At 45.4% G+C, this 24,427-nt stretch overlaps 2 protein-coding genes across 3 annotated transcripts in view; both read left to right on the forward strand.

Moving 5' to 3' along the window:
* The window catches only part of NFKBIZ (NFKB inhibitor zeta), a 35,231-nt gene extending 28,047 nt beyond the window's left edge, over positions 1–7,184 (forward strand). For both annotated transcript variants that reach the window (XM_079974378.1, XM_079974377.1), the window contains exons 6-12: positions 294–399; positions 648–794; positions 1,510–1,573; positions 2,349–2,518; positions 3,673–3,783; positions 3,923–4,090; positions 5,374–7,184. In XM_079974378.1, the coding sequence (XP_079830504.1) occupies positions 294–399; positions 648–794; positions 1,510–1,573; positions 2,349–2,518; positions 3,673–3,783; positions 3,923–4,090; positions 5,374–5,427 (820 nt within the window). In that variant the 3' untranslated portion in view covers positions 5,428–7,184. The remainder of the gene's footprint in view (positions 1–293; positions 400–647; positions 795–1,509; positions 1,574–2,348; positions 2,519–3,672; positions 3,784–3,922; positions 4,091–5,373) is intronic.
* Positions 5,444–24,427, forward strand: part of LOC307213948 (uncharacterized protein) — a gene marked incomplete at its 5' end in the record, with an annotated part of 607,513 nt that continues 588,529 nt past the window's right edge. Inside the window, 2 exons of the mRNA XM_079972181.1 lie at positions 5,444–5,483; positions 16,269–17,360. Of these exons, the coding sequence (XP_079828307.1) occupies positions 5,444–5,483; positions 16,269–17,360 (1,132 nt within the window). The remainder of the gene's footprint in view (positions 5,484–16,268; positions 17,361–24,427) is intronic.

The following is a 24,427-nucleotide window of genomic DNA, read 5'->3' on the forward strand; positions in this document are numbered from 1 at the left end:
AATGGAGATAATATGCTTGCAATAAGACACCTCTCTCATTAATTGTCAATTATTGCATTGTGCATTAAAAAAAAATATGTCACACAGATTTCTATGGCTGCCCTTCAAAATGTGATTAAATTGAGGTGTGCATTCAACAGTGTAATGATATATTGTTTCCCTTGCAGTCTGCAAGTTCCATAAATTGTTTGGCATTTAGGATATTTTTAAGGGAAGGGGTTTTCATAACACCTTAAACACATGTGCTTTTTCAATATTAAAAAGGAAACAAACACAGTATTTATTCCCCACAGGTTTCTTCACATTGCAGTTGCCCAGGGGCGCCGAGCAGTTTCCTATGTGTTGGCAAGAAAGATGGTATCCCTACACATGCTGGATATTAAAGAACACAATGGCCAGGTGAGGCTCTCAGCGTAACTGGCTCCCACTGTATGACTCCAAGACTTAATGCAAAACACCTTTGAACGCCTGTTAATACTAACTTCAAAGGTTAACATGGCGGCTAATTTATAACGGTGGCCTTAGAAGTACATTGGGCAAGCTGCACTCTGAAATGGTTGTAGCTTATTGGGAATATTTCATTATACTTCGGTGATTGCTATTTTCTGGTAGGATTTTGGTGAACATCTTGTTTTTCATTCTTATAGAGTGCCCTGCAGGTGGCTGTGGCTGCAAACCAGCACCTCATTGTACAGGACTTGGTTAGCCTTGGGGCGCAAGTGAATACAACAGATTGCTGGGGTAGGACGCCTTTGCATGTGTGCGCTGAAAAGGGGCATGCACAAGTCCTTCAGGTAAGCGGCCAGAGCTGAATCTTCCAACTATCTCCCTTTCTCCTGACATGTAGCAGTAAAGATCCAAAAAAGTAAAGATCCAAAAAACAGTAAAGATCCAAAACAGTAAAGATCCAAAAAAAAAATATGCCTTTCCTTTGGTGCCTCAAGTACTTGTGGGTTATACTAATACTAATGCTTTGGAATCTTGTAAATGACTGCTAAGGAGCTAGTATTCCATTACGTGTTATGACCTGTGGAACATGCCACTCCCCAACTCACACAGCAGCAAAGTTCTCACCACATCCTGTTCTCCCCACAATAGGAGGAGTGTATCTGAACACAGAAAGGTAGTTTTTACACCTAGAAGTGACTGTGTGTGGTAATACTACGTGGATCCTGTAGCACAGTTCTGTCCACACCCCAAAAGTAAGGAAATGAGCAAAGAAAGAGCATTAAAGAAATTTAATTGGAGGTAGCTGTCTCTGCAGAATGCTAAGAAAGACTTAGGCTTCACTATAACTAATTCCGTTTACAAAAAGACTGAATATTTTTTAAAAATCTGTGAGCCTTAGATCTAATATTCTGCATGACTGGAACACCATCTCAGTAGATTTACTGAGTGAATAATATTGGTTAAAATAATCTAAATAATCTAGAATAATATGTGGAGGTTTCAGTTACCGTTGTGCACAGTTGTACAGGATTAACGTATGCTCTCATTTTGCACTTACAGGCAATTGAGAAAGGAGCCATTGTAAGCAACCAATACGTAGATTGGGAGGCAACAAATTATGATGGTGAGTAGCCAAGAGTCCCTTTTCTGTGTTGTGTTAGGCAAAGAACCTAATAAAAACATGCTGAATTTGTTGTTGTTGCTTCTTAGGCCCTTGGATTTCATATGGAATATTTTACAGGAATATTTTATTATTGACATCCACTTCAAAATAGAAAAATGCAAAGCAACATTTGGAGCAGGGGAAGGCGATCAGGGCCTCTACTAAATACTTTAAGCTGGTGAAATACTCATTCATATTTCATCCTATACTTGATGCTCTCCAGTTCATCAATATACAAATCAGAGCCTGCTCCACTGTGTTGGGAATGCAAGGCAGCTGAACATGGTGGTAGCAGGATGACTGCCCCGTGTAACTTAAGTCAAAAAGTTGGTGTGCCACTGTCAGGAGAGGAATCAAAAATCATAACTACCCATTGAAACCTGTGGATATCTTTTATTCTTTTCTTATTTGGGACAGCGGTATCTGGTAAACCTGAACTATATTTTTGTTAAGGGTATCTACACATGGAAAGGCTTTTCAAAAATATGTATACTTAATTTTACATCTTCTAGTTGCCAAGCAACTTTACCTTAGTTCTTTCTCTAAAGCAATGTTGGAAACAGGTTAAAAATCCTTTAAGGGTTTGCATTGCAAACAAAGAAACAGCAGTTGAAACCTGGCTTACTGGTATTTGGGTTGAGTAAAGTTTCTGAGTCAGTCTTTGGAGAAGGGAGTCATTCAAAACAGTGTTGTTGTTGTTTTTAAAAATTGCTCACTTGTTGTGTTTCATTATTAGGTTTGACAGCATTGCACTGTGCAGTGGTGGCCCATAATGCGGTGGTACATGACATAGAGAGCCAGCAGTCACCTCACACTCCTGAGGTCCAGGAATTAAGGTTGAAAGGCAAGAGGTTGGCAGACACCATCAAATTTCTCATTGAGATGCGGGCCTCTGTTGAAGCCAGAGTAAGTACGGCAAGAAAATCATGATAACAAGCCCAGATTTGTGTCAGTGAGTTGAGTCACATACTATTTTTTAGCGTCTGTTTCAGTGTTACATTTAACAGTTGATCTGCACCAGCTTCAGACAGTCTTCCTCAGCCTCCAGATGTTTTGGACTATTATCAGCCCTTGTCAGTAGACATGTGTAGGATAGGGGTATACATTCCACTAAATTTAATGGAACTAACATTGAACTGAGGCTGCAGTTCTAAGCATACTTGGAAGTAAACCACATTGAAATCACTGGGGCTTATTTCTGAGTAAACATGCTTGAATTGTTTTGCGTCTCATTAATTTACGTCTAATTAATTAACAGGTGGCGCTGTTGGGACGCAGGTGGCGCTGTGGGTTAAAGCCTCAGCGCCTAGGACTTGCCGATCGAAAGGTCGGTGGTTCGAATCCCTGCGGCGGGGTGCGCTCCCGCTGCTCGGTCCCAGCGCCTGCCAACCTAGCAGTTCGAAAGCACCTCCGGGTGCAAGTAGATAAATAGGAACCGCTTACCAGCGGGAAGGTAAACGGCGTTTCCGTGTGCGGCTCTGGCTCGCCAGAGCAGCGATGTCACGCTGGCCACGTGACCCGGAAGTGTCTCCGGACAGCGCTGGCCCCTGGCCTCTTAAGTGAGATGGGCGCACAACCCCAGAGTCTGTCAAGACTGGCCCGTACGGGCAGGGGTACCTTTACCTTTACCTTTAATTTAATTGGGATTTCATCATGGGTGACTCTTGCTGGGTTGTGCAAACACTGATAAATCCAGCAGTAGACTGAAAGCTAGATTCTCTTGGGAGTCGAAGCTTGAATTACTTGGTCTTAATTATTCTAGAGTCATTGTGTCCCAATAGATACCACTGTTAGACTCGGACAAGAGGAAATAAAGGTTCCAAACTTCAAAGCCCACCCCAGCCTTGAATCGTTAGGTGCCACTGTTATCCCCTAGATTCATCTTCTGTCTGTAAAATGGAAATATTAGTGGCGACCTCTGAAGTTGTAGGGACAAATAAAAGAAACTATGTAGAGCAGTTTATGTTTTCATGCAATTTATTATTATTTTTTGCATTTTGCAAGTGGTTCAGTGCTTATTGTGCAAAATTAATTGGGCTTCTCCCCATCCCCTTGGACAGGATCGTAAAAGTGGCCGTTCTGCCCTTCACTTAGCAGCGGAAGAAGCAAATGTGGAACTCCTTCGTTTGTTTTTGGAGCTGCCTACTTGCCTTTCCTTTATCAATGCCAAGGTATGTTACTGTTGAGCCAGCACTAGAGATTAGCATAAAGCACGGTGTCTAATTCAGCATGTACCTGCTTGAAGGAACAAAGCATCCTGCATATACATTTTTTTAAAGAATAATGGTGTTTCTTTCATACCTCATCCAGGCTTATAATGGTAATACCGCACTCCATGTAGCTGCCAGCTTGCAGCATCGGGTGAGTCAGCTGGATGCAGTTCGCTTGTTGATGCGGAAGGGAGCTGATCCCAGTGCCAGGAACTTGGAAAATGAGCAGCCGGTTCACCTAGTACCTGATGGCCCTGTAGGAGTTGAGGTAAGAGATGCAACTAGCTGGAGCTCTTTTGAAGTGTAGTGGGTGGTAATCAGGATGGACAGCTCTGTCAGTTTTGGCATCTTTCAGTTTCTCTCCCCCCCCCCCCCCAGTCTTAAGTTCAGTCTTCACATTTCCATATCTGTTTGCCTTACAAAAATAAAAAATCTGCATCAAAGCTCATCACCATTTTAGTGCAAATTTCTCCTAATATGAACATTTGTGCAATGAATTTTTCCTGGTATATATATATATATATATCACCAATGCATGCATTTTATGAATTTCAAAGGTTAACTGTGTTTCAGTTTGCACACTGCAAATTAGGTGGGTTCACATTAAATTCCAGACTGAGCTGAATTCCTCCCTTATTCCTAGATAGTATGTTCATACTTTATTTTTAAGAAGAGACTCTTGCTTTGAGAGATGTTGAGCAACTAAAAATAAAAATATGTGTGGTATCAGCGTAATTATGCACATAGAATCATAGAATTGTGTAGTTGGAAGGGAGTATGAGGGTCATCTAGTCCAACCCCCTGTAGTGCAGGAATATTTTGTCCAGTGTGGGGCTCGAACCCGTGACTTGGATTAAGAGTCTCATGCTCTACTGACTGAGCTATTCCAGTCTGTAAAGCTACGGATGTAAACATCAGTCTTTTGAGCTTGGGTTGATTATTTACCTTAATAATCCTTTACCTGAATAATCCTTGATGCCCTGTACGTTTCTTAGAAACTGCGTCATGGGCAGGTCAGTAAACAGCTAAACTATCGCAATCCTGTTGACTTGACTAACTGTACAGCTGTGGTGATGAAATCTGGCTTTTATACTATCAGAATTTATCTGGAAACCTAGTTGGATAGATAGCTTTGTTCATTTCAGTTGATGTGTAACTGTCAGCCTGGTACAGTCATACCTTGGGGTGAATACGCTTCAGCTTAAATATTTGCGGGTTGCGCTCCGCGGCGACCTGGAAGTAACAGAGCGCGTTACTTCCGGGTTTTGCTGCTCACACATGTGCAGACGCTAAAAATGATGTCATGTGCAGAAGCGATGAGACGCGCAGTCGTGTCTTACGTTCGCTTCAGGATGTGAACAGGGCTCTGGAACGGATCCCGTTCGCATCCAGAGGTACCACTGTACTAGGCATGTTTTCCTTGGAAGTTAAGTCTCCTCACGTTCAATGAGAGTTAGGTGTTAGTAGATGTATTTGGAACTGTAATGTATTTTTTCATAATGTCAGAATCGGTGAACGTTGATAACCCGTTGCTTCTCTTTCGTTCTCCAGATAAGACGGGTCTTGAAAGGAAAAACAACTCAGCAGAGATCACCAGTCTATTAAGCTCCATGAGTGAACGATGACCTACGCTCGCTGTCAGTTAGGCAGCCGATGTTACTGTAAATAGACCATTTGTCCAGTGGAGGCAAATGTTAGTTGTTTCTATGAAACAAAAATATCTTGTTTACTATTATATAGTGGGTTAATGGCAACACTTCTGAACCAGATGGGAATGTTTCATACCCAGGTAGTTTGGATCAGTCTGAGCTGGTCCATTTAACTGACTTTACAACAGTAGTGTAACAAATATCAGGCAAGGATAATTGTTACTTTTCAAAAAGAAACTTAAACACTCTAGAGCTGTTGTTCATTACATGAAACATAAGCTTTTTAAGAATACTAACATAACATTTTGCAAGTAAACATTTATATCATACGTGTTTTATTTTATGCAGTACCATGTATAGGATGCTTTGTGATTTTCGAATTGTAATAGTTTGTTGCAGTTTGATACAGGACAAAACAATTTTTTAACTTTTAAATTTGAGAATTCTGTGTAGAATTCAGTAAAGTTTTTATAAGCATTTAATGGCTTTTATAGGTATGTTTTTGTTGAGGGAGTTGATACCTGTGTAGTCACCTTGCAGACTAATTTATGAAGGGAACATTTATCATCTCCAGTTTTCTAGCAACAGTTTATGAAAACTAAAAAAGTAAAAGAAAACATTTTGGACTTTTTTTTTTCATTTTTAAGTTATTCTCTTTACATTTAATTGGAATAACATTTGGTTTTCACACCATTATATATTTTCCACTTCTTATTTCAGAGTTATTTCAGAGTTTCTAACTTAATAAGAAGCATTCATAGAGAGGTTAAAGTTGGTTCTTCATCTGTGCATTTCAGATAAGGGATTAAGCATGTTCTTGAGTATATTAGGAACTGGATTTGCAAATGACACCAAATTAGTTTGAATAAAGAGCTCCAAATAGGCAAGTAAATGACAAATGAGATTCAGTGTAATTGTCAAGTGATTTACACTTGGGCATAAAGATCCCATTTCACATATACCCTGATGGGATCTAAATTTGCTGACCTCAAATTGTAAAGGAAGTCTTGGCATTGTGATGGATAGCTCAATAAAAATGTCCCATCAGCCTTTGCAGACACCATGTCCAGTGGTCAGGGATGATGGGAGGTGGAAACTTCATCTTCAGAATGTCAGTTGCCTGGAAAGAAACAGGGGTGTGGGTATCATTGCTTCATGCCCTGCATATGACTTTCCCAGAGGTATATGTCTGACAATGGTTAGAAATAGGGTGCTGGACTACATGAACCCTTGGGAAGATCCATCAGGGTTTGTCTTATGTTCATATGCTGAATTTGTCTCTCTGTTTTTGAATTGAGAAAAGTATTTCTCAGGGCTTTGCAGAAATTTAATTCTATTGTATTGTTTTTACCTCATAGGTATCGTAGGCAGTCAAGTATTAATGTTTTAAGAATGGTAGTAACTGTTTTTGTTGTTATTGACAATTTTCAAATTAGTACTTCAGATAATGTAGATAAAACATATTAAATACATTTATATAGTTATTTGCTTATACAATTATGCAGCATGCTTTTAAGTCTACTCCCTCTGTACATTTACTGTTTCCTGAGTGACTATTCTGCATTGCATATCTTTTCCATAGTTATTCTGATCATATTGTTTGACCAAGTATGTCTTGTAGACAAATAATTGGAGCAATGTTATCTCCAAAGCAGAGCTTATTCTTGTAATATCTGATACACATTTTGGAATAAAGTTGTTTAATCAATAGCATTGGCGTCTCATGATTTGGCTGACTGTTATCCAGGCCTTCTTAAGGGTACAAGTTCAATAATCTGGGCTTTTTGACATAACATTGAACAAATAACTTTTCCTTTTCCAAGTGATAACAAAGGTTGTCTATAATCTGGTAGATGAACAGAGCATTTAGGAATTGGTACAGAACAGCACCTTGAGAGTCTCAGTGTTCCCCCACCTTCCCCTTCTTAAATTCCAAAATTGTAGTCCTTGAGGATGTATCTTGAAAATATGTAGTCAATGCTTCACAAAATCTTAAAAACCCATGGTTGCCAAGCATGATTCCTGCTGGCTAGTCGGCAGAGTTATTGTATATATGCAGACATTTGTCTCTTTGCATGATTAACAGGATGAATTATGCAAAATCAGTAAGTACATATACATTTGTTCAGTTTGATGAACGTATTTCAATCATATCAATTTACAACAGCTTTGCACTGTTTCAATAACTAGAGAAGCTCCTTTAGTGCCATTTAACTGGCAGTGCGACAACTGTTTTATACTATTGCACAGGTCCATTGTTTTGATCTCAGGCTGGAGACTTTGGTCCCTCTTCTACCAAAGAGGCACCTTCCTACCAATCAGCTACTCTTACAATGCAGCATTTTTCTCATCATACACAGGAAGTTATCTTTAAGCATCGTCAGATCCAATCCCTCACCCTGAAAAAATATTTACCACACCAATACCAGAATATGTATCCAGCTGACCTTTCTGGGAAAACCTTCCCATGAAGAAAATGCTACAATGTCCCTTTGTTCCATTGTCTAAGGATAAAATAGGATTTAAAAGTTTCCCTAATGTCTAACATAAATATACTTTCCTATAATAAAAACCTCTTACCCTATTCTTTGTGGCAACAGAGCACATAACATTTCATCTGGAAAGCAACTGTTTAAATATTTACACTCTTACTATGCCTCCCTTTAATCTTTATTTCTGTAGGCTTAAGTGGGATAAGTGCTTTAAATGTATGATGTGGATGCGAAAGCACAATTTGAATAGTTTTTCACAGCAGAGCCTTGTTAGAGATGTCTATCTACCTGTTCCATACCTTGTTCATAATATTATTCTGGTAAATTAATTGTTTCAGATTCTGATGTCTTCAGGTGTGGCAGAGCAGGCTGAGCCCTATAAGGAAACAGCAGCTTTTGATCTTATTTATTAGATTTCTTACCTGTCCTCTGGGTGGGTAAGAAATGTAATAAATAATAATATGACAATTTCCCAAATTATGAGCATCAGGAAATGGCCTGAAGAAAAATTGTGCAGATGGATGTCAGTGACCAAATGGCAGACCACCTGGAAATTCCACAGGCACTGCTGTGTATTCCATTATGTAGTAATAGATGTGAACAAATATACATATATATGTCTTTTGCAAAATAAAGCATTTCTCCCTTTTTCCTTTTTTTTTTTTGCACACACAGTTCCATTTAATGTATAAAATCCGTATCTGCAATCCCGTGCCCTCTTTCCTCACTTTCACATACAGTACATAAATTGAACTAACATTCCAGGGAAGGTTGCCAAATTATAAATGTAAAGAAAAAAACCTTGTATAGAGAAACAGTAGGCTCCCCCCCCCCACGTCTTTTACACTGAATTAAGTCTTCTCTCAAATTCAAACCTTAACAACCTTGCAGTTGGATCCATTCCGCAGTTTGTGATCTCATCTTTTCTAGCACGTGCCTGTACATTAGTCCAAATTAAGCTCTAATTAACAGGAGTACCTCTGCTTCTTAGTGGCGGCATAGGACGGTTATCAGTAGGCGAAGTGCTTTTGCACTCAGCGCCTCCCTGCCTCCCACATTTCATGCTGGAGCGAGAACCAGGTATCGAGATGAACTATGAGTGAAGCCCGTTCCCCCCTGTCCGGGGGGGGGGGGGGAGAAACTAGCAAGGATAATGACCCTCAATCATCCTTTTTTTTTCTTCGCCAACAATCTGCTATCGTGGGAGCTGCCTCCATTAAGGCAGACCGGAACCGGAAAGCCAAAGGCAGGCCCATTTTAATCAGTGGTAGAAAATACTGTCAGGATTGAATTCCCCAAAGTGAAAATCGTAGTGTTTTGGAGGACCAGAAGGTAGGGTGAATTATAGGCCAGGAACAGACTCCAGGTGAACTCCAGCAGAGGCAGAACTATTATGTGTTCCTAAGCTCATGGCAGGAGAAAAAACATGGGTGGACCCAGTGCTTGTCTTCCCTCATAGAGGGCAAAAGAGCTCCACAGAGACACGGCAATTCTCACAGGTATTCCCACCACCAACACCACAGAATTTCCACATCACCTGCCTTGCCCAACAAAGCTTGTGTGGGACAAGTATGGAGGAAGCACCTTTCTGCACACACACCATATCTGCGCCATACATCTAAAGCACACTTGTGTGAGTTTGAACAGTCAAGGCTTCCCCCAAAGAATCCTGGGAACAATAGTTAAGGGTGCTTACAATTCTTAGGACACCCCTATGCCCCTCATAGTGGGACGCAGGTGGCACTGTGGATAAACCTCAGTGCCTAGGACTTGCCGATCGCATGGTCGGCGGTTTGAATCCCCACGGTGGGGTGAGCTCCCACCCACCTAGCAGTTCAAAAGCACTCTTAAGTGCAAGTAGATAAATAGGTACTGCTGTATAGCGGGAAGGTAAACGGCGTTCCCCTTTTTTTTAAAAAAAAATATTTATTAAGATTTTACATAGTAAAACAAATATTCAACAGAAACATTATAACACAATACAAAAGGTATACGAATAAAAAAAGGAAGTAATAAGAAAAAAATAAGAAAAAAAGGGGGAAAAAAGAAAAACAGAGAAAAAATAAAAATCTAGTTTTTTACTTACTATCTTTATAACCCTCTTTCCTGACTTCCTCCCATCTCCCTTTTCTGTGTTCCCCTTTACACAATCAAATTCAGCAATTCCTTACCCTCTTTCCAATCTTATTTAATATTATACATTTCAACCTATTATGTCTTCGGTTTTCCTTTCCTTTTAAATCCATTTATCACATGTTCTTTGTAACTTAATCCCTTATGTCATTTATTAAGCTTCAACATAATTTTACTCTGGTCTTACCCTCTTTTCTTAAAACATTTTTGCATATTTCTTTTTACTATGTCACTGATGCCATATTATCTTTATATCCAACATCATTTTAACATTCAAACATTTTACAATGTTTTTGGAGATATTCTTTGAACTTCTTCCAATCCTCTTCCACCGACTCTTCTCCCAGGTCTCGGATTCTGCCAGTCATTTCTGCCAATTCCATATAATGTATCACTTGCATCTGCCATTCTTCCAGGGTGGGCAAATCTTGTGTCTTCCAATACTTTGCGATGAGTATTCTTGCTGCGGTTGTTGCATACATAAAGAGTGTTCTATCTTTCTTTGGCACCGTTTGGCCGACAATGCCCAAAAGGAAGGCCTCTGGTTTCTTAGAAATGGTATATTTAAATACCTTTTTTAGTTCATTATAGATCATCTCCTAGAAAGCCTTGACCTTTGGGCATGTCCACCAAAGGTGAAAGAATGTTCCCTCAGTTTCTTTACATTTTCAGCATTTATTATCAGGCAGGTGATAAATTTTTGCAAGCTTGACTGGGGTCATGTACCACCTATAGATCATTTTCATAATGTTCTCTCTTAAGGCATTACATGCCGTAAACTTCATACCGGTGGTCCACAACTTTTCCCAGTCAGCAAACATAATGTTATGACCAATGTCCTGTGCCCATTTAATCATAGCTGATTTAACTGTTTCATCCTGAGTATTCCATCTCAACAGCAAGTTATACATTCTTGAAAGAATCTTAGTTTTCGGTTCTAAGCCAGTGTGGTATAGTGGTTAAGAGCGGTAGTCTCGTAATCTGGGGAACCGGGTTCGCATCTCCGCTCCTCCACATGCAGCTGCTGGGTGGCCTTGGGCCAGTCACACTTCTTTGAAGTCTCTCAGCCCCACTCACCTCACAGAGTGTTTGTTGTGGGGGAGGAAGGGAAAGGAGAATGTTAGCCGCTTTGAGACTCCTTAAAGGGAGTGAAAGGCGGGATATCAAATCCAAACTCTTCTTCTTCTTCTTCTAACAATTCTGTTTCTAGTTTCGATTTTTCCACCTGGAAGCAGGTAAACGGCGTTTCCGTGTGCTGCGCTGGTGCTGGCTCACCAAAGCAGCTTCGTCACGCTGGCCACGTGACCCGGAAGTGTCTTCGGACAGCGCTGGCCCCTGGCCTCTTAAGCGAGATGGGCGCGCAACCCCAGAATCGGTCACGACTGGCCCGTACGGGCAGGGGTACCTTTACCTTTATCCCCCTCACAGAGCTATGAGTCTCAGAATTCCCTGGAAAGAGGGATTGGTTGTTAAGCTCATTTCAGTGCTTTTTTCCCTAAAAAAATGTTTAGGGGCACTCTCTTTTTTCTACTCATATTGAAATTCTGCCCTTAATGAGGCCAAACCTAAATTCATATAATGTTTAGGGGGATGAGTACCCCTGTCATCCAGCCCACCAAAAAAGGACTGGTTAAGCTACTCTGAGAACTGTAGCTGTACGTGGGGAATAGGGGTCTCCTAACAACTCTCAACAAGCTACAGTCCCCAAGATTCTTTGAGGGAAGCAATGAATGTTTAAAGTGGTACAAGAGTGCTTTAACTGTATGGTGTAAATGTGGCCTCTGCCCCCAATGCATCAGCACGTGAAATGGCACACTGAGGCAAAATTTGGGAACATGTAAGTGTGCACTTTTTGGGGCAGCGGGTGGCGCTGTGGGTTAAAGCCTCAGCGCCTAGGGCTTGCCGATCGAAAGGTCGGCGGTTCGAATCCCCGCGGCGGGGTGCGCTCCCGCTGCTCGGTCCCAGCGCCTGCCAACCTAGCAGTTCGAAAGCACCCCCAGGTGCAAGTAGATAAATAGGGACCACTTACTGGTGGGAAGGTAAACGGCGTTTCCGTGTGCTGCGCTGGCTCGCCAGATGCAGCTTTGTCACACTGGCCACGTGACCCGGAAGTGTCTCCGGACAGCGCTGGCCCCCGGCCTCTTGAGTGAGATGGGCGCACAACCCCAGAGTCTGTCAAGACTGGCCTGTATGGGCAGGGGTACCTTTACCTTTACCTTTAAGTGTGCACTTTGAGTTAAGATGCTGCTGGCACAAGTTAAAATTCTGGCAACCAGTCCTACATTCTGTCTCATACTCAAAGCATTCTGGGAACTGACTGAAAAGTCAGAAAATTAACAGTTCTTTTCTGGTAATTGGCATATCTAGAGGGACTAGAAATAAGCAGACTTTATGGTTTTAGTTCTAGGGTGCTAATGTAATAGGAAGCTTAGAAAGGAAGTATTAAGGATGACATTTCCTTCTAACAACGAGTGAGAATATGTTTAATAAAATTGTAAGTTAATTTTATTTGTCTTACAATTATTATTTTAAACACTTCAACATTGATTGGCTAAAATGGAAATGATTGATCATAATTCCTTTTAATAGGCTGATAGCTCTAAAATTCACATGATTGTTTTGATTTTGAATCATGAAATCACTTTTGCACTATAATTTCACAATCTGGGAATATTACTTCAAGTCCTTCCCATATTTTTACATCTCACATGGAAAAGATTAATGTGAAAGCCGCAGGCTTTAATTAGAAGTTCAATCACCCCTAAAGCTTAAACTAAAGTTTTAGGAGTGATATCCAAATGGTAGTCATATTCGGGGTAAACCCACCTGTCCTCAGGGACTTAAGTAACTTATCTACTGATTTCAAAACATCCACTTGGATACCACCCTAGTTTGAGTCTATTCAATTTGCGAGAGCCAATGTATTTGGTAAAGCATAAAGGAAAATACATTTATGTATATGCCAAGGGTACTTTGAGTGTACCCTTAATAATCTACTCTAATGGGAAATCAATTCTCATTAGAAATCAATTCCTATGTCTAAAGCACCACAGGAAAATAATTAATGTCCATTGCTAAAGATGTGGCTATGCTAAAGATCCATGAACATGTAAAATTGATGGCATCTGTTTTGGTTGATTCAATGTTCTTGTTGATGTCATATTTCATTTAAAGGGCCCCCAGGCTCTTTGCTAGTTATGGCCTAGTTTACTGCCAGCAAATTACCTCTCCCCTTCTTGTCATCCTTAATTATAGCCACTTACAGCTCTTTAATTAACTGGCAGTTTTCCTAGCGCTTGCCACCCCAGTCAATTTCTTCTCCCACTCATCTCTTTAGATTTGTCAATTCCTCTGTTGGAACAGTCATTATCTGCTATTATCTTCTCTCGTGATTATTCTTTATATGGCCCATCAGAGTATGGTACAGCTGATCTTATCCAAGTCTTTGTAGTTAGCATCTATAACACTCAATAAATCTCTGTGTTACACCCTATCACTTAATATGGTTACTCTGAAGTCCCATTGATTTTCCATCAATTTCAGTGTCTTAACTTTCAAATAAGCAAGTATGCTAAGGATTGCAGCTAAAGAACATGGCACATGAGCTATGATCAAACGAAGTGATAGCTTAATTAACTTAGAAAGCAAGAGGAACCAACACCCACTGATGCTATTGCTTCAGCAGTACCTAAAAGGCAAAACTTAAATGCAGTTGGATTAGTTTATGGCTCCTCCAGATGACCTATTTATTGAGTGTTCAACCTGATTTGTTTGCACGCAACTTACATGGAGGTTATATTTGTTATTCTAAAGCAGCAATGCTGCAGCAAGCAAAGGCTCCAGCAGCCCAGTCAGCTGCTTGTGGCTGGAAAGCCAAACAGGATGTATGTGACTGTTGCCATGGAAACAAAGGGGCAGTCCATTCTCCTTGTTGAGCACAGGATGTGAGCTCAGTGTGTGTCATATGACCTGTACAGGATGTACATGGGTGGAGTTTGGAGTTTTTTCTCTCTGTTTGTTCAAGAGAGCAGACATGTTTTCTCTGTACTGAAGTAAAGACAGGAATAAAAGAATGTAAGATACATTTCTGTCTGAGTCTGATTCCCCTCCCTGGGGATATGCTGGAGAGCAGGGAGGAGGAGAAGCAGTTTGGTGTGTTTTTCTCACAGCCTGAGGAAAATCGCCGGAACGGACCTCGTGTGTATTTCGCCTGCCGGGAGTCGCCGGAGGGAGGTCAAAAGAATTCAGCCGGTGCCTGGAGAGATAGGCACATACCTCTGACCGGCCCTGAATTCTGACAATGGTAGCAGAGGATGGTTGCTACGATCCATGGGAGTCTGCATCAAGGAGACTGTATTCATCCCTCTCCATGGAAGCCTGAGATGGAAGCTGATTCTCTGCAGCCAGAAGCTGACCAGAAGAAGCTGAAAGCCAAGCTACGGAGCCCAGGTATGAGATTTTCGGGCTTAAAAGTGTGAATGCAGATGGATTAATTCTCTGCTTCATGGGAGCAACGTTTGGGAAAAACAGCTCCGAGAGAGAAGAGTCTGCATTCCAAACATTCCTGTGGTTTTTCCTGTCCAAGGAAAGGAATGTGGTTGCTTAGCAACGCAAGATAAGGGCTGGAAGTCAGGCTATGCCCGAAGAGGCACAAACAGCTCGTGTTTTGACTAGGTCCTTACAAAGGAACTGTGAAAGGGGACTTTCCAAGCAGCCAGTGTTATTGCTGCCAGGTGCACAGAGTGTAAACAAGCCAGCTATTGGATTTTAGAGGCTTGTGTTTGAGAGTCAATGCAAGGACTCAAAATGGATGCCAAGAAGGGAGGCCTGCCTTCTCCACCCCTTTTGACCAGTGACAATTATGCATCTTGGTCTATTAAGATGAAGGCCTTGCTGCAGAATCAGAGACTGTTTGGGGTGATTGAGAACCCCATCCCTGCAGCACCAACGCGTCCTTGGGAGTCACAGGATGTGAAGGCCAGAACTGCTATAATTCTGTGCGTGTCAGACTCTCAGCTTATTCATATACAAGATTTAGAGCACGCGAAAGATGTTTGGGACACGCTGAGAAGGACACATCAAAGAGATGCAGGTTCTTCAGCGTTGCTGTATTTTGAAAAGCTGACTAACCTGAGGCTTGCGCCTGATGGAGATGTTCAAGCGCACCTGACGGAAATGAAGTTTCTGCGTCAGCAGATGGTGGAACGCAATTTCCGTCTGCAGGAGGAAGTGTTTTGCTTCATGGTGATCAACAGCCTGAATCGGACTTACAAAACTGTTGCCAGTCAGCTGGGGTCTCTCCCAGCGCAAGATCTAACGTCGGACAGGGTCTTTGCCGTGGTTCTGAACGAACATGACAGACTTGCTGCCCTGGAAGTCAAGGACAGGGGGAGACAAGAACGGAGTTCTAACACCCCCACTGCTGTAGCTACTGGAGGAGACGCCGTAGCTTTGAACGTTGTCCGATGCCACAATTGTGGACAGACTGGGCATCTTCAGCGGTACTGCAAGGAGCCACGTCAGAACAAAGGAGCCAAGGGAAGCTCTACGAAGTCTGAGGCGTCAGGCAGAAGTCATGCCAAGTCACAGGCGAAGCCTGCAAAGGCTTTGATGTCCCTAAAAGCCACACCACAAGTGGGGAATTCCTTCGTTTTAGACACGGGAGCGACGGTTCACATGACCCATCGCAGGGATTTGTTTTCGTCGTTTAAGAAGCAAAGCTTCGTTGTACAACAAGCCAACGGTCAAGAGCTGGAAGCCACCGGAATTGGGACTGTGTATCTTAAAAGTCTGAACTTGACTATAAACAATGTTTATTTGGTTCCAGAGTTGAAGTACAATCTGCTCAGCGTTTCGCAGATTGCCAAGAAGGGACTAAAACTGTCCTATGATGATCAACACTGCGAGATCTACAAAGATGGAGAGTTGTATCTTTCTGCCAAAGAGAAAGATGGACTGTATTTGTTGACTTTTGATCAAAGTGATTACATGGAATGTAATTCTTGTGATTCTAACATGATCTCTTTTGCAGGTGTAGCTGAGAAGAGCGCCAAGCAGGTGACCTCAAGGGTCGACAGGGCATTTCAGCGGGTGTATGCTGATGTGATTGGTCCTTTAGCACCTTCTAGAGGCAATGCAAAGTATTACCTAATATGTGTTGATTCTTTTACAGGTTTTGTCTGGATTTATCTTTTGGAGAGACCGAAAGAAGCCTTAGAAAGGTTTAAAGAGTTTTGTGACAAGGTTAAAAATATGCATGATGCTGACATAGATTGTCTTTGCACAGATGAGAAGCCAATTTTTCTCTTACAGGATTTCCAGAGGTTCCTGAAGAAGAAAGGGATAAGACACAAAATTGCAGCTTCCGAAGAAGCTTGGAAGAGATGTATCTGTGTTAGGGTGAACAAAGAATTGCAAAAGGGAATGGAAGCGCAATTGCTTAGTTCACATCTGCCACATGAGTACTGGGCTGAGTCACTAATGTCATTTTGTTATACGTGGTTGAGAAAGGTTTCAAAAGACTTGGGATGTTCTCCTTTTGAGAAACTGTTCCACAGAAAACCTTCTGTTGCCCATTTCAAGGTTTTTGGGTCTCATGTGAGGACAGAAGCTCCAGGTGGAGTAAAGAATGCCAGAGGCATTTTTGTGGGTTATGAAAAGGGTCTCTACAGAGTAATTTTGTCTGAATCTGGTAAGGTGATTCTCACAAAATTTCTAGAGAGTGCTCCTGAACAGGAGCGAGTGATTGTTCACACATTTCCCACAGGTGATGATGATGATTCTGATGATGATGATGATGAGTTTGATCTTATTGAGTTCAGTAGTACTGATGATGACAGCGATAGCTCAGACAGCTCAGTTGTCACAGTCATTGAGAGGAAATCTCACACAATGACTAGACCCTCAGAAGAGGAGGATGAACCACTAATTAAGCTTAGTACTGGTTCTCCAGAGAGTTCAGAGGCTGAACCAGAAAGCAAGGGAGAGCAGCACCTCTTACGTAGGTCTGAGAGAGCAACGAAGGGTGTACCACCCAAGAGGTATTCAAAAGAGTTTGCTAACCTAGCTATTGCATGTGTTGCTGTTGTAAACGACCAAGGTCAAATTGAAGCTGTGTCTGAGTCAGAGACAAAGGCACAACAGAGAGTTGCTAACCAAGGTAATGCAGAAGCACTCATTCCTTGGAAGTCACACAACCAGAGAGGTACATTGGTAAAACCAGTGGCGGGTAGTTCCAAGGATGGAACTGAAACAACAGGGGAGTGTTATACATATAACAACTGTTTGTTTTCTTCTCTGGATGACGCTTTGCTCGCAGCACGCATTGATACTTTAGGGGGAGTATGTTATTCTAAAGCAGCAATGCTGCAGCAAGCAAAGGCTCCAGCAGCCCAGTCAGCTGCTTGTGGCTGGAAAGCCAAACAGGATGTATGTGACTGTTGCCATGGAAACAAAGGGGCAGTCCATTCTCCTTGTTGAGCACAGGATGTGAGCTCAGTGTGTGTCATATGACCTGTACAGGATGTACATGGGTGGAGTTTGGAGTTTTTTCTCTCTGTTTGTTCAAGAGAGCAGACATGTTTTCTCTGTACTGAAGTAAAGACAGGAATAAAAGAATGTAAGATACATTTCTGTCTGAGTCTGATTCCCCTCCCTGGGGATATGCTGGAGAGCAGGGAGGAGGAGAAGCAGTTTGGTGTGTTTTTCTCACAGCCTGAGGAAAATCACCGGAACGGACCTCGTGTGTATTTCGCCTGCCGGGAGTCGCCGGAGGGAGGTCAAAAGAATTCAGCCGGTGCCTGGAGAGATAGGCACATACCTCTGACCGGCCCTGAATTCTGACAATATTATATACAATATTTGTTGAGCATTTGTTCTGATTAGTTTGTGGGGAGGTTAACATTCATCCTAATTTGCTTGTGGGGTGTTTCGATGTATTCCCTTTAATCATTTGTTCATTCATTCCGCACTTCGCAATACAGTTCCCCATTACTTTCCTAACTGCAAAAAGTCACGTTTCTTTTTAAAAGTGTTGAGAGTTGCAACAGGCATGGCTCAGTTCAGGGCCCATGTGGATTGTAGACAAGGGTCTTGGAGTTATGCTCCATTGATCATCAGTGTCTGGATCCTCAGGAGAAACAATATCTTCTACAACTTGTACTCTTGCAGAATGTCTCCTCCCTTTGATTCTAATCTCCACATCATATTTTAGTGCTTGTCCAGCTGTTTAGAAGATGAAGCCTTTATGTCAGGAATGGGAACCTATGACATTCCAAATGTTGTTGGGTTACATCTCTCATCATCACTGACCATTGGCCATGTGGGTGGGGCTGATGGGAGTGGACTCCAGCAACATCTGGCATGCCACAAGTTACCCATTTTTGCTGCTTTATGATGTGGAATGCTCATGGTTTTGTTGCATACACCACAATTTAAATCTTCCCTCAAAATAGCACGTCTCCAACTTTTACATAAGCTCTGTTATTTGAAGAAGACCAACATTAACTACGTCACAGTTGGCTAATTGGCTGCCTTCCAGCGGTTTTTGGAATCCAGCTCTTACCAGTCCCAGCCAGCATGACAGATGGTCAATAACGATGGGACTTGAAGTCCAGCAGCACGTTGAGGAGCAGAGGTTCACCAGCCCAGGTCTACATATTCAACAAGAAATACACAAAGTAGAATTCAAAGTATCCCTGTGATTGAACTTGTCAAAATCAAGAGACTTGGCATGAATTACATATTTACATATTTAGCCATCACCTAAGCCTATGGACTTTTACAATCTCTTCAAAGCCTTCTCTGAAGACCATTTGGAAATCTTTGGCAAGGTGATACAGTAATGGCACTCATATTAACACTGATTTATTCACTATGGCTTAAAAGTTGTCTTTTGTAACAGCTACCCATGTAGTAGTACATCTTTAAATGAGTGAAAGAAAACAGACCATTTCCGACATAATCATTGAAACGTATTTATTTGCAGGAGTAGATAACGGCTACAAATGTTGCCCTGAATGACAAACATCACACAATCTCTTTGAATGTGTGGTGGCCTCATTTCAGTTTTCTAAACAGTTGACATCATCTTTGGCGAAGAGCTCAAAGGCTGACTATGAACAAAACCGTTTCCTCTTAAGATGCTTCCTCAAGGCTAAGGCAATGATCAGAACTCTGGTAGGCTTATTCTCTAAGTAAATACAATTCCATTGCCTGCAGCATTTTATGTTCTTCCAGAATCAAATTTTGAAAGAGATAATGTTGCATGCCACCACAATCTCTGAGTGGTGCAAGTTTCCAAGGGATCCAGGTGCCTACCCAGGGTTCAATTTCCTTGGAAGGAAGGAAAGCAGAGACTGTGGTGTCTTTTATATATGGTTTATTTACACATACATACAACCTGAGCCTATGCTGTAGTGGCTCACACCATTAACACTCCAAGAGGGTCTTGCTTTCCCCATAGCCACAGCCTTACTTTCCAAAAGAAATCAGGCATGGCTCTGTCTCCCAGCTGCTCAGCCTTCTTCCAGCGTCTAGCTTCTAGCTCACACATCTTAACTCTGGCTTTTGTCTTTCTAACTGTGCTGATCCCGGGGGGAAGGTTACCATAGGCGTAGTCAAAGTCCGGTCCTGGGTCACTAGCCTGGAATCAGTCCACAAGGAGCGGGGCGAGGTCCGAAACAGGAAGCCGGGCGGGGACAGGAGCACTGGAGAGTCAGGTCTGGGTCTGGGCAGGAACAGGAACTCAACAACGACGTTGCTCCCACAACCTGGGACCGGGCCGACTGGCCTTTATCTGTTCTGAGGCCAGGGGCGGTCCCGGCCCCCAGGAGACCCGCCTCTCTTGGCCTTAAGGCGAGCACTCCTCCTGGGAGCAACCAGTTCCCTTTGCCTCTCTGCCCTGAGTCTCTGCAGTTCAGGAGAGGCTAAAGGGTTACTGGGCCCAGGGGGAGACTCACCTGCAGGCACTGAGTCCTCAACCACCTCTGGAGCCAGAGTGGGATCACCTGGTGCCTGCTCCTGAGGCTCCGACACAGGTGCAGGCGCTTCAGCATCAAGGCCCTGCCCCAATTCAGCCAGCCCTGGAGGCGGGGACTCCTGTGCAGGCTGGGATTCCTCTGGTTCAGCCTCTGAATCGGAATCCCAGGCCATCACACCATCCCCCCTCCCAGGCCCCCCCCTCAATTGAGGGTCTGGACCTGGCTTGCTGGGGTACGCCGCATGGAAATCTCGGAGGCAAGCAGGCGCGTGGACGTTGGTTGCTGGTTCCCAGGAACGGTCCTCCGGTCCATACCCCTTTCAGTCTATGAGGTACTGCAGCTTTCCCCTGCGGTATCGGGAGTCCAGAATGCGTTCCACCTCGTACTCAGGCTCCCCCTGAACCAAAACTGGGGACGGTCCGGGTGGAACTCGTCAGGTGGGGCCACCGGACTCAGAAGGGACCTGTGGAATACCGGGTGAACCTTCAGGGTTGCGGGCAACCGGAGACGGAATGCCACAGGCGAGACCTGGTCCACGATAGGAAATGGGCCAGTGAAACGGGCGTCCAGCTTCCACGAAGGTCGAGAGGGGTGGAGGTAGCGAGTGGATAGCCATACCAGGTCACCGACGTGGAGTTCCGGCCCCACCTGGCAGTGGCGGTCGGCCTGGGCCTTGTACGCCTCCTTGGCCTGGCGCAGTTGCTCCATCAATAGCTGTTGCTGGGACTGGAGCTCCTGAAGCCACTCTGTCACCGCAGGGACCGCAGATGCCGGCAGCACATCTGGAAACAGCCGTGGATGAAAACCGTAACTGGCCTGGAATGGGGTCTGCTGGGTGGACGCATTCACCGCCTTGTTGTAAGCGAACTCCGCCAATGCAAGGTGGTCGACCCAGTCATCCTGCTGGTAGCTGCAGTAACACCAGAGGTACTGCTCCAGCACCGCATTCGCCCGTTCCGTCTGGCCATCGGTCTATGGGTGGTAGGCTGATGAGAGACAGACCTCTGTCCCGAGGGCCTGGTGCAAAGCTCGCCAGAACCGGGATGTGAACTGAACGCCCCGGTCGGACACCACACGCTCAGGTAGGCCATGCAGGCGGAAGACATGCTGAAGGTACAGCTGAGCGGTTTCCTTAGCTGAGGGTACGGATGGGCAGGGAGCACAGTGCACCATCTTAGTGAAATGGTCGGAGAAAACTAGAAGGCAGGTGCAGCCACGAGACGGGGGTAAGTCCACTACAAAGTCCAGAGAAACCGTGTGCCAAGGACGTGGTGGAACCGGCAATGGCTGAAGAAGGCCGGGGGGTCGCCCGGTAGGGCCCTTGGCCCGCCGGCAGACATCACAACCAGCGACATAGCGAGCCACGTCAGCCTTCAGGCGGGGCCACCAAAACTCACGGCTTACCAGATGGGTGGTCCTATACCGCCCAAAGTGTCCCGCGGCTGGGGCATCATGGGTCATCCGGAGAACCTCAGCCCGCAGTGGCCCTGGCGGGATGTATAGGCGACCGTGGTGCAGCAGAAGGCCCTGATGCAAGACCAGACCTGGATACTGAGGGCATGACCCTTCGGCCAGTTCCCGGAGTCGTTCCTGGGCCCAAGCATCGACCCGCTGCTGTTGCAGCACCCGAGCCTGCAGTGGCTCAGCCTCCTGGGTGGCCAGGAATGCAGCCGGTGGTAGGATCGTGGTGGGTACCGCTTGCTGTACCGTGTCTGCGTTGTCTTCAGGTTTCCGGGACAGGGCATCCGCCTTCTGGTTTTGGGAGCTCGGGATGTAGCGGATCCGGAACTGGAACCGGGAAAAGAACAACGCCCACCGGATCTGCCTTTGGTTCAGATTGCGGGTGGTCTGGAGGTGCTCCAGGTTCCGGTGGTCGGTTCTCACCTCCACCGGGTGCCGTGCCCCCTCAAGATGGTGGCGCCAGACCTCAAAGGCCACCTTGATGGCCAGTAGTTCCCGCTCCCACACGGTATAATTACGCTCCGCTGGAAGGAGCTGGCGGGAATAGTAGGCGCAGGGTAAGAGTGGTGCATCAGGTCCGTGCTGCTGAGACAAGACGGCACCGAGAGCCGTACTGGAGGCGTCGGTCTCTACCACAAAGGGTCGAGAGGGATCAGGGTGTTGCAAGATCGGCGCTCTCTGGAAACAGGCCTTCAACCCCTGAAATGCCTCCTCTGCCTCCTTGTCCCAGGAAAAGGGCGTCTTGGGGCGCAGCAGCCGGGTCAGTGGGGTGGTGCAATGGGCATAATCCGCAATGAAGGTCCGGTAATAGTTGGCGAACCCCAGGAATCGCTGTAGGTCCTTGCGGTTCCGAGGTGCCGCCCATTCCCGAACCACTGCCACCTTTCCAGGATCCATCTGCACCCCATCTGGAGAGAGTCGGTGACCAAGGAAGTCCACTGACCGCTGATGGAACTCGCACTTGCTGAGCTTTGCATACAGGCGGTGCTCTCGCAAGCGCTGCAGCACGGTCCGGACATGATCCTCGTGGTGAGCCGGGTCACGGGAGAAAACCAGAATGTCATCCAAGTACACCACCACGTACTTGTCTAGCAAGTCCTGAAACACGTGGTTGATGTATCGTTGGAACACAGCAGGCGCGTTGCACAGTCCGAAAGGCATCACCAGGTATTCGAACTGCCCGTACCGGGTCCCGAATGCTGTCTTCCACTCATCCCCGGCTCGGATCCGAATTAAATTGTAGGCCCCCCGGAGGTCTAGCTTGGTGAACACCTGCGCCCCTTGCACCCGCTCCAGCAACTCCGAAATAAGGGGCAAGGGGTACCGGTCTGGGATGGTGATTTTGTTCAGGGCCCGGTAATCATGGCAAAGGCGGAGCTCCCCACATTTCTTCTTAACGAAGAGCACTGGCGCAGCAGTGGGCGAGGTAGAAGGCCTAATGAAACCACGCTCCAGGTTCTTGCGCAAGAAGTCCTGCAAGGCCTTGCGCTCTGGCTCTGTTAGAGAGTATAAGCAACTCACCGGCAGGGGCGCTCCAGGCTGGAGGTCTATGCCGCAGTCAAAAGACCGATGCGGCGGCAGCTGGTCTGCCCCCCGTTCCTCGAACACGTCGTGATAGTCCCGGTACTCAGCGGGGAGCGTAGATGCAGCCTCCTCAGTGGGCGCAGCTGCTAGCATCTTGGTCTGGGCATGAGAACTTGGGTCTGGGAAGTGCACAGTCCGTTTGACCCAGTCAATCTGAACATTGTGAGCCTCCAGCCAGTCCATTCCGAGCACCAGGGGGAACCGGGGCATGGAGGCAATGTCCAAGGTTCGCATCTCCCGGTGCTGCTGGAGACACAGGACCAAGGGCTGGGTCTCCTGAGTAACGGCACCTGAACGCAGGAGCCGTCCATCAATTGCCTCCACCTGTACCGGTTCTGGCTTGTTCTGAAGTGGCACCCGATGATGGGCAGCAAAGGCAGCATCCATATATGAGCGGGTTGCCCCCGAATCCACCAGAGCATGGGTAGGGATCCAGGGCCCACCCGGAGGGTATAGACGTACCGGAACCATAAGGTGTTGCAATTCAATTGGTGCGGCCCCATTCTGCACTGTTTGGGACCCCAGGTAGCCAGGGCCATCAGCTACTGGGGTTTGGCGGTTTCCCTGTGGCTGGCGTTTCTCAGGACAGGACCGGGCGTAGTGTCCGCTTCCGCCACAATAGAGACATAGATTCCCCTCCCGATGCCGCGTCTTCTCCGCGGGGGAGAGGCGTGGCCGCACTGCCCCAAGCTGCATAGGCTCCTCCGATGACTCGGCTGTGGCCGTGGAGCTGCTAGTAGAAACTGGCGCCGAGAACTGGCGACGGTCCTCCAGCCGATCGTCTATTTGTAGACTCCGTTGAATGAGGGCGTCTAGCGTGGTGGGGCGTTCCATTGTGGCCAGCTGGTCCAGTATCTCGTCTGAAAGCCCCTCGAGATACTGGTCCCGAAGAGCAGAGTCATTCCAGGTCAAGTCCTGTGCCAGCAGCCGGAATTCCGTGGTGTATGCGGCCACAGTGGACTTGCCCTGTTTCAACCGCCTGATTGCCCGGTTGGCTTGACTCCCCTTCTGGGGGTTGCCGAACGCGGCCTCCAAATGATTGCAAAACCCCATATGGCAAGGGGGAGTCTTGCCTGAGGGGGAGTCTTGCCTGAGCAGCGGCAACGCCCATTTGGCCGCCTGGTCCTTTAACAAACTAATTAAAAAGTGCACCTTGGTGCGGTTGTCAGGGAAGTTCCGGGCTCTCCCCTGAATGTACAACTTGGCCTGGGCAAGGAACATGGGGAAGCTGGCCGGGTCCCCATCAAATTTCTCTGGCAAAGCCACTGGGTACTTGCCAGGAGCCGGGGCGTCAGCCCCAGGAGCC

Source organism: Podarcis cretensis (genome assembly GCF_951804945.1).
Source record: "Podarcis cretensis genome assembly, chromosome: 4".
Taxonomy (NCBI): Eukaryota; Metazoa; Chordata; class Lepidosauria; order Squamata; family Lacertidae; genus Podarcis; species Podarcis cretensis.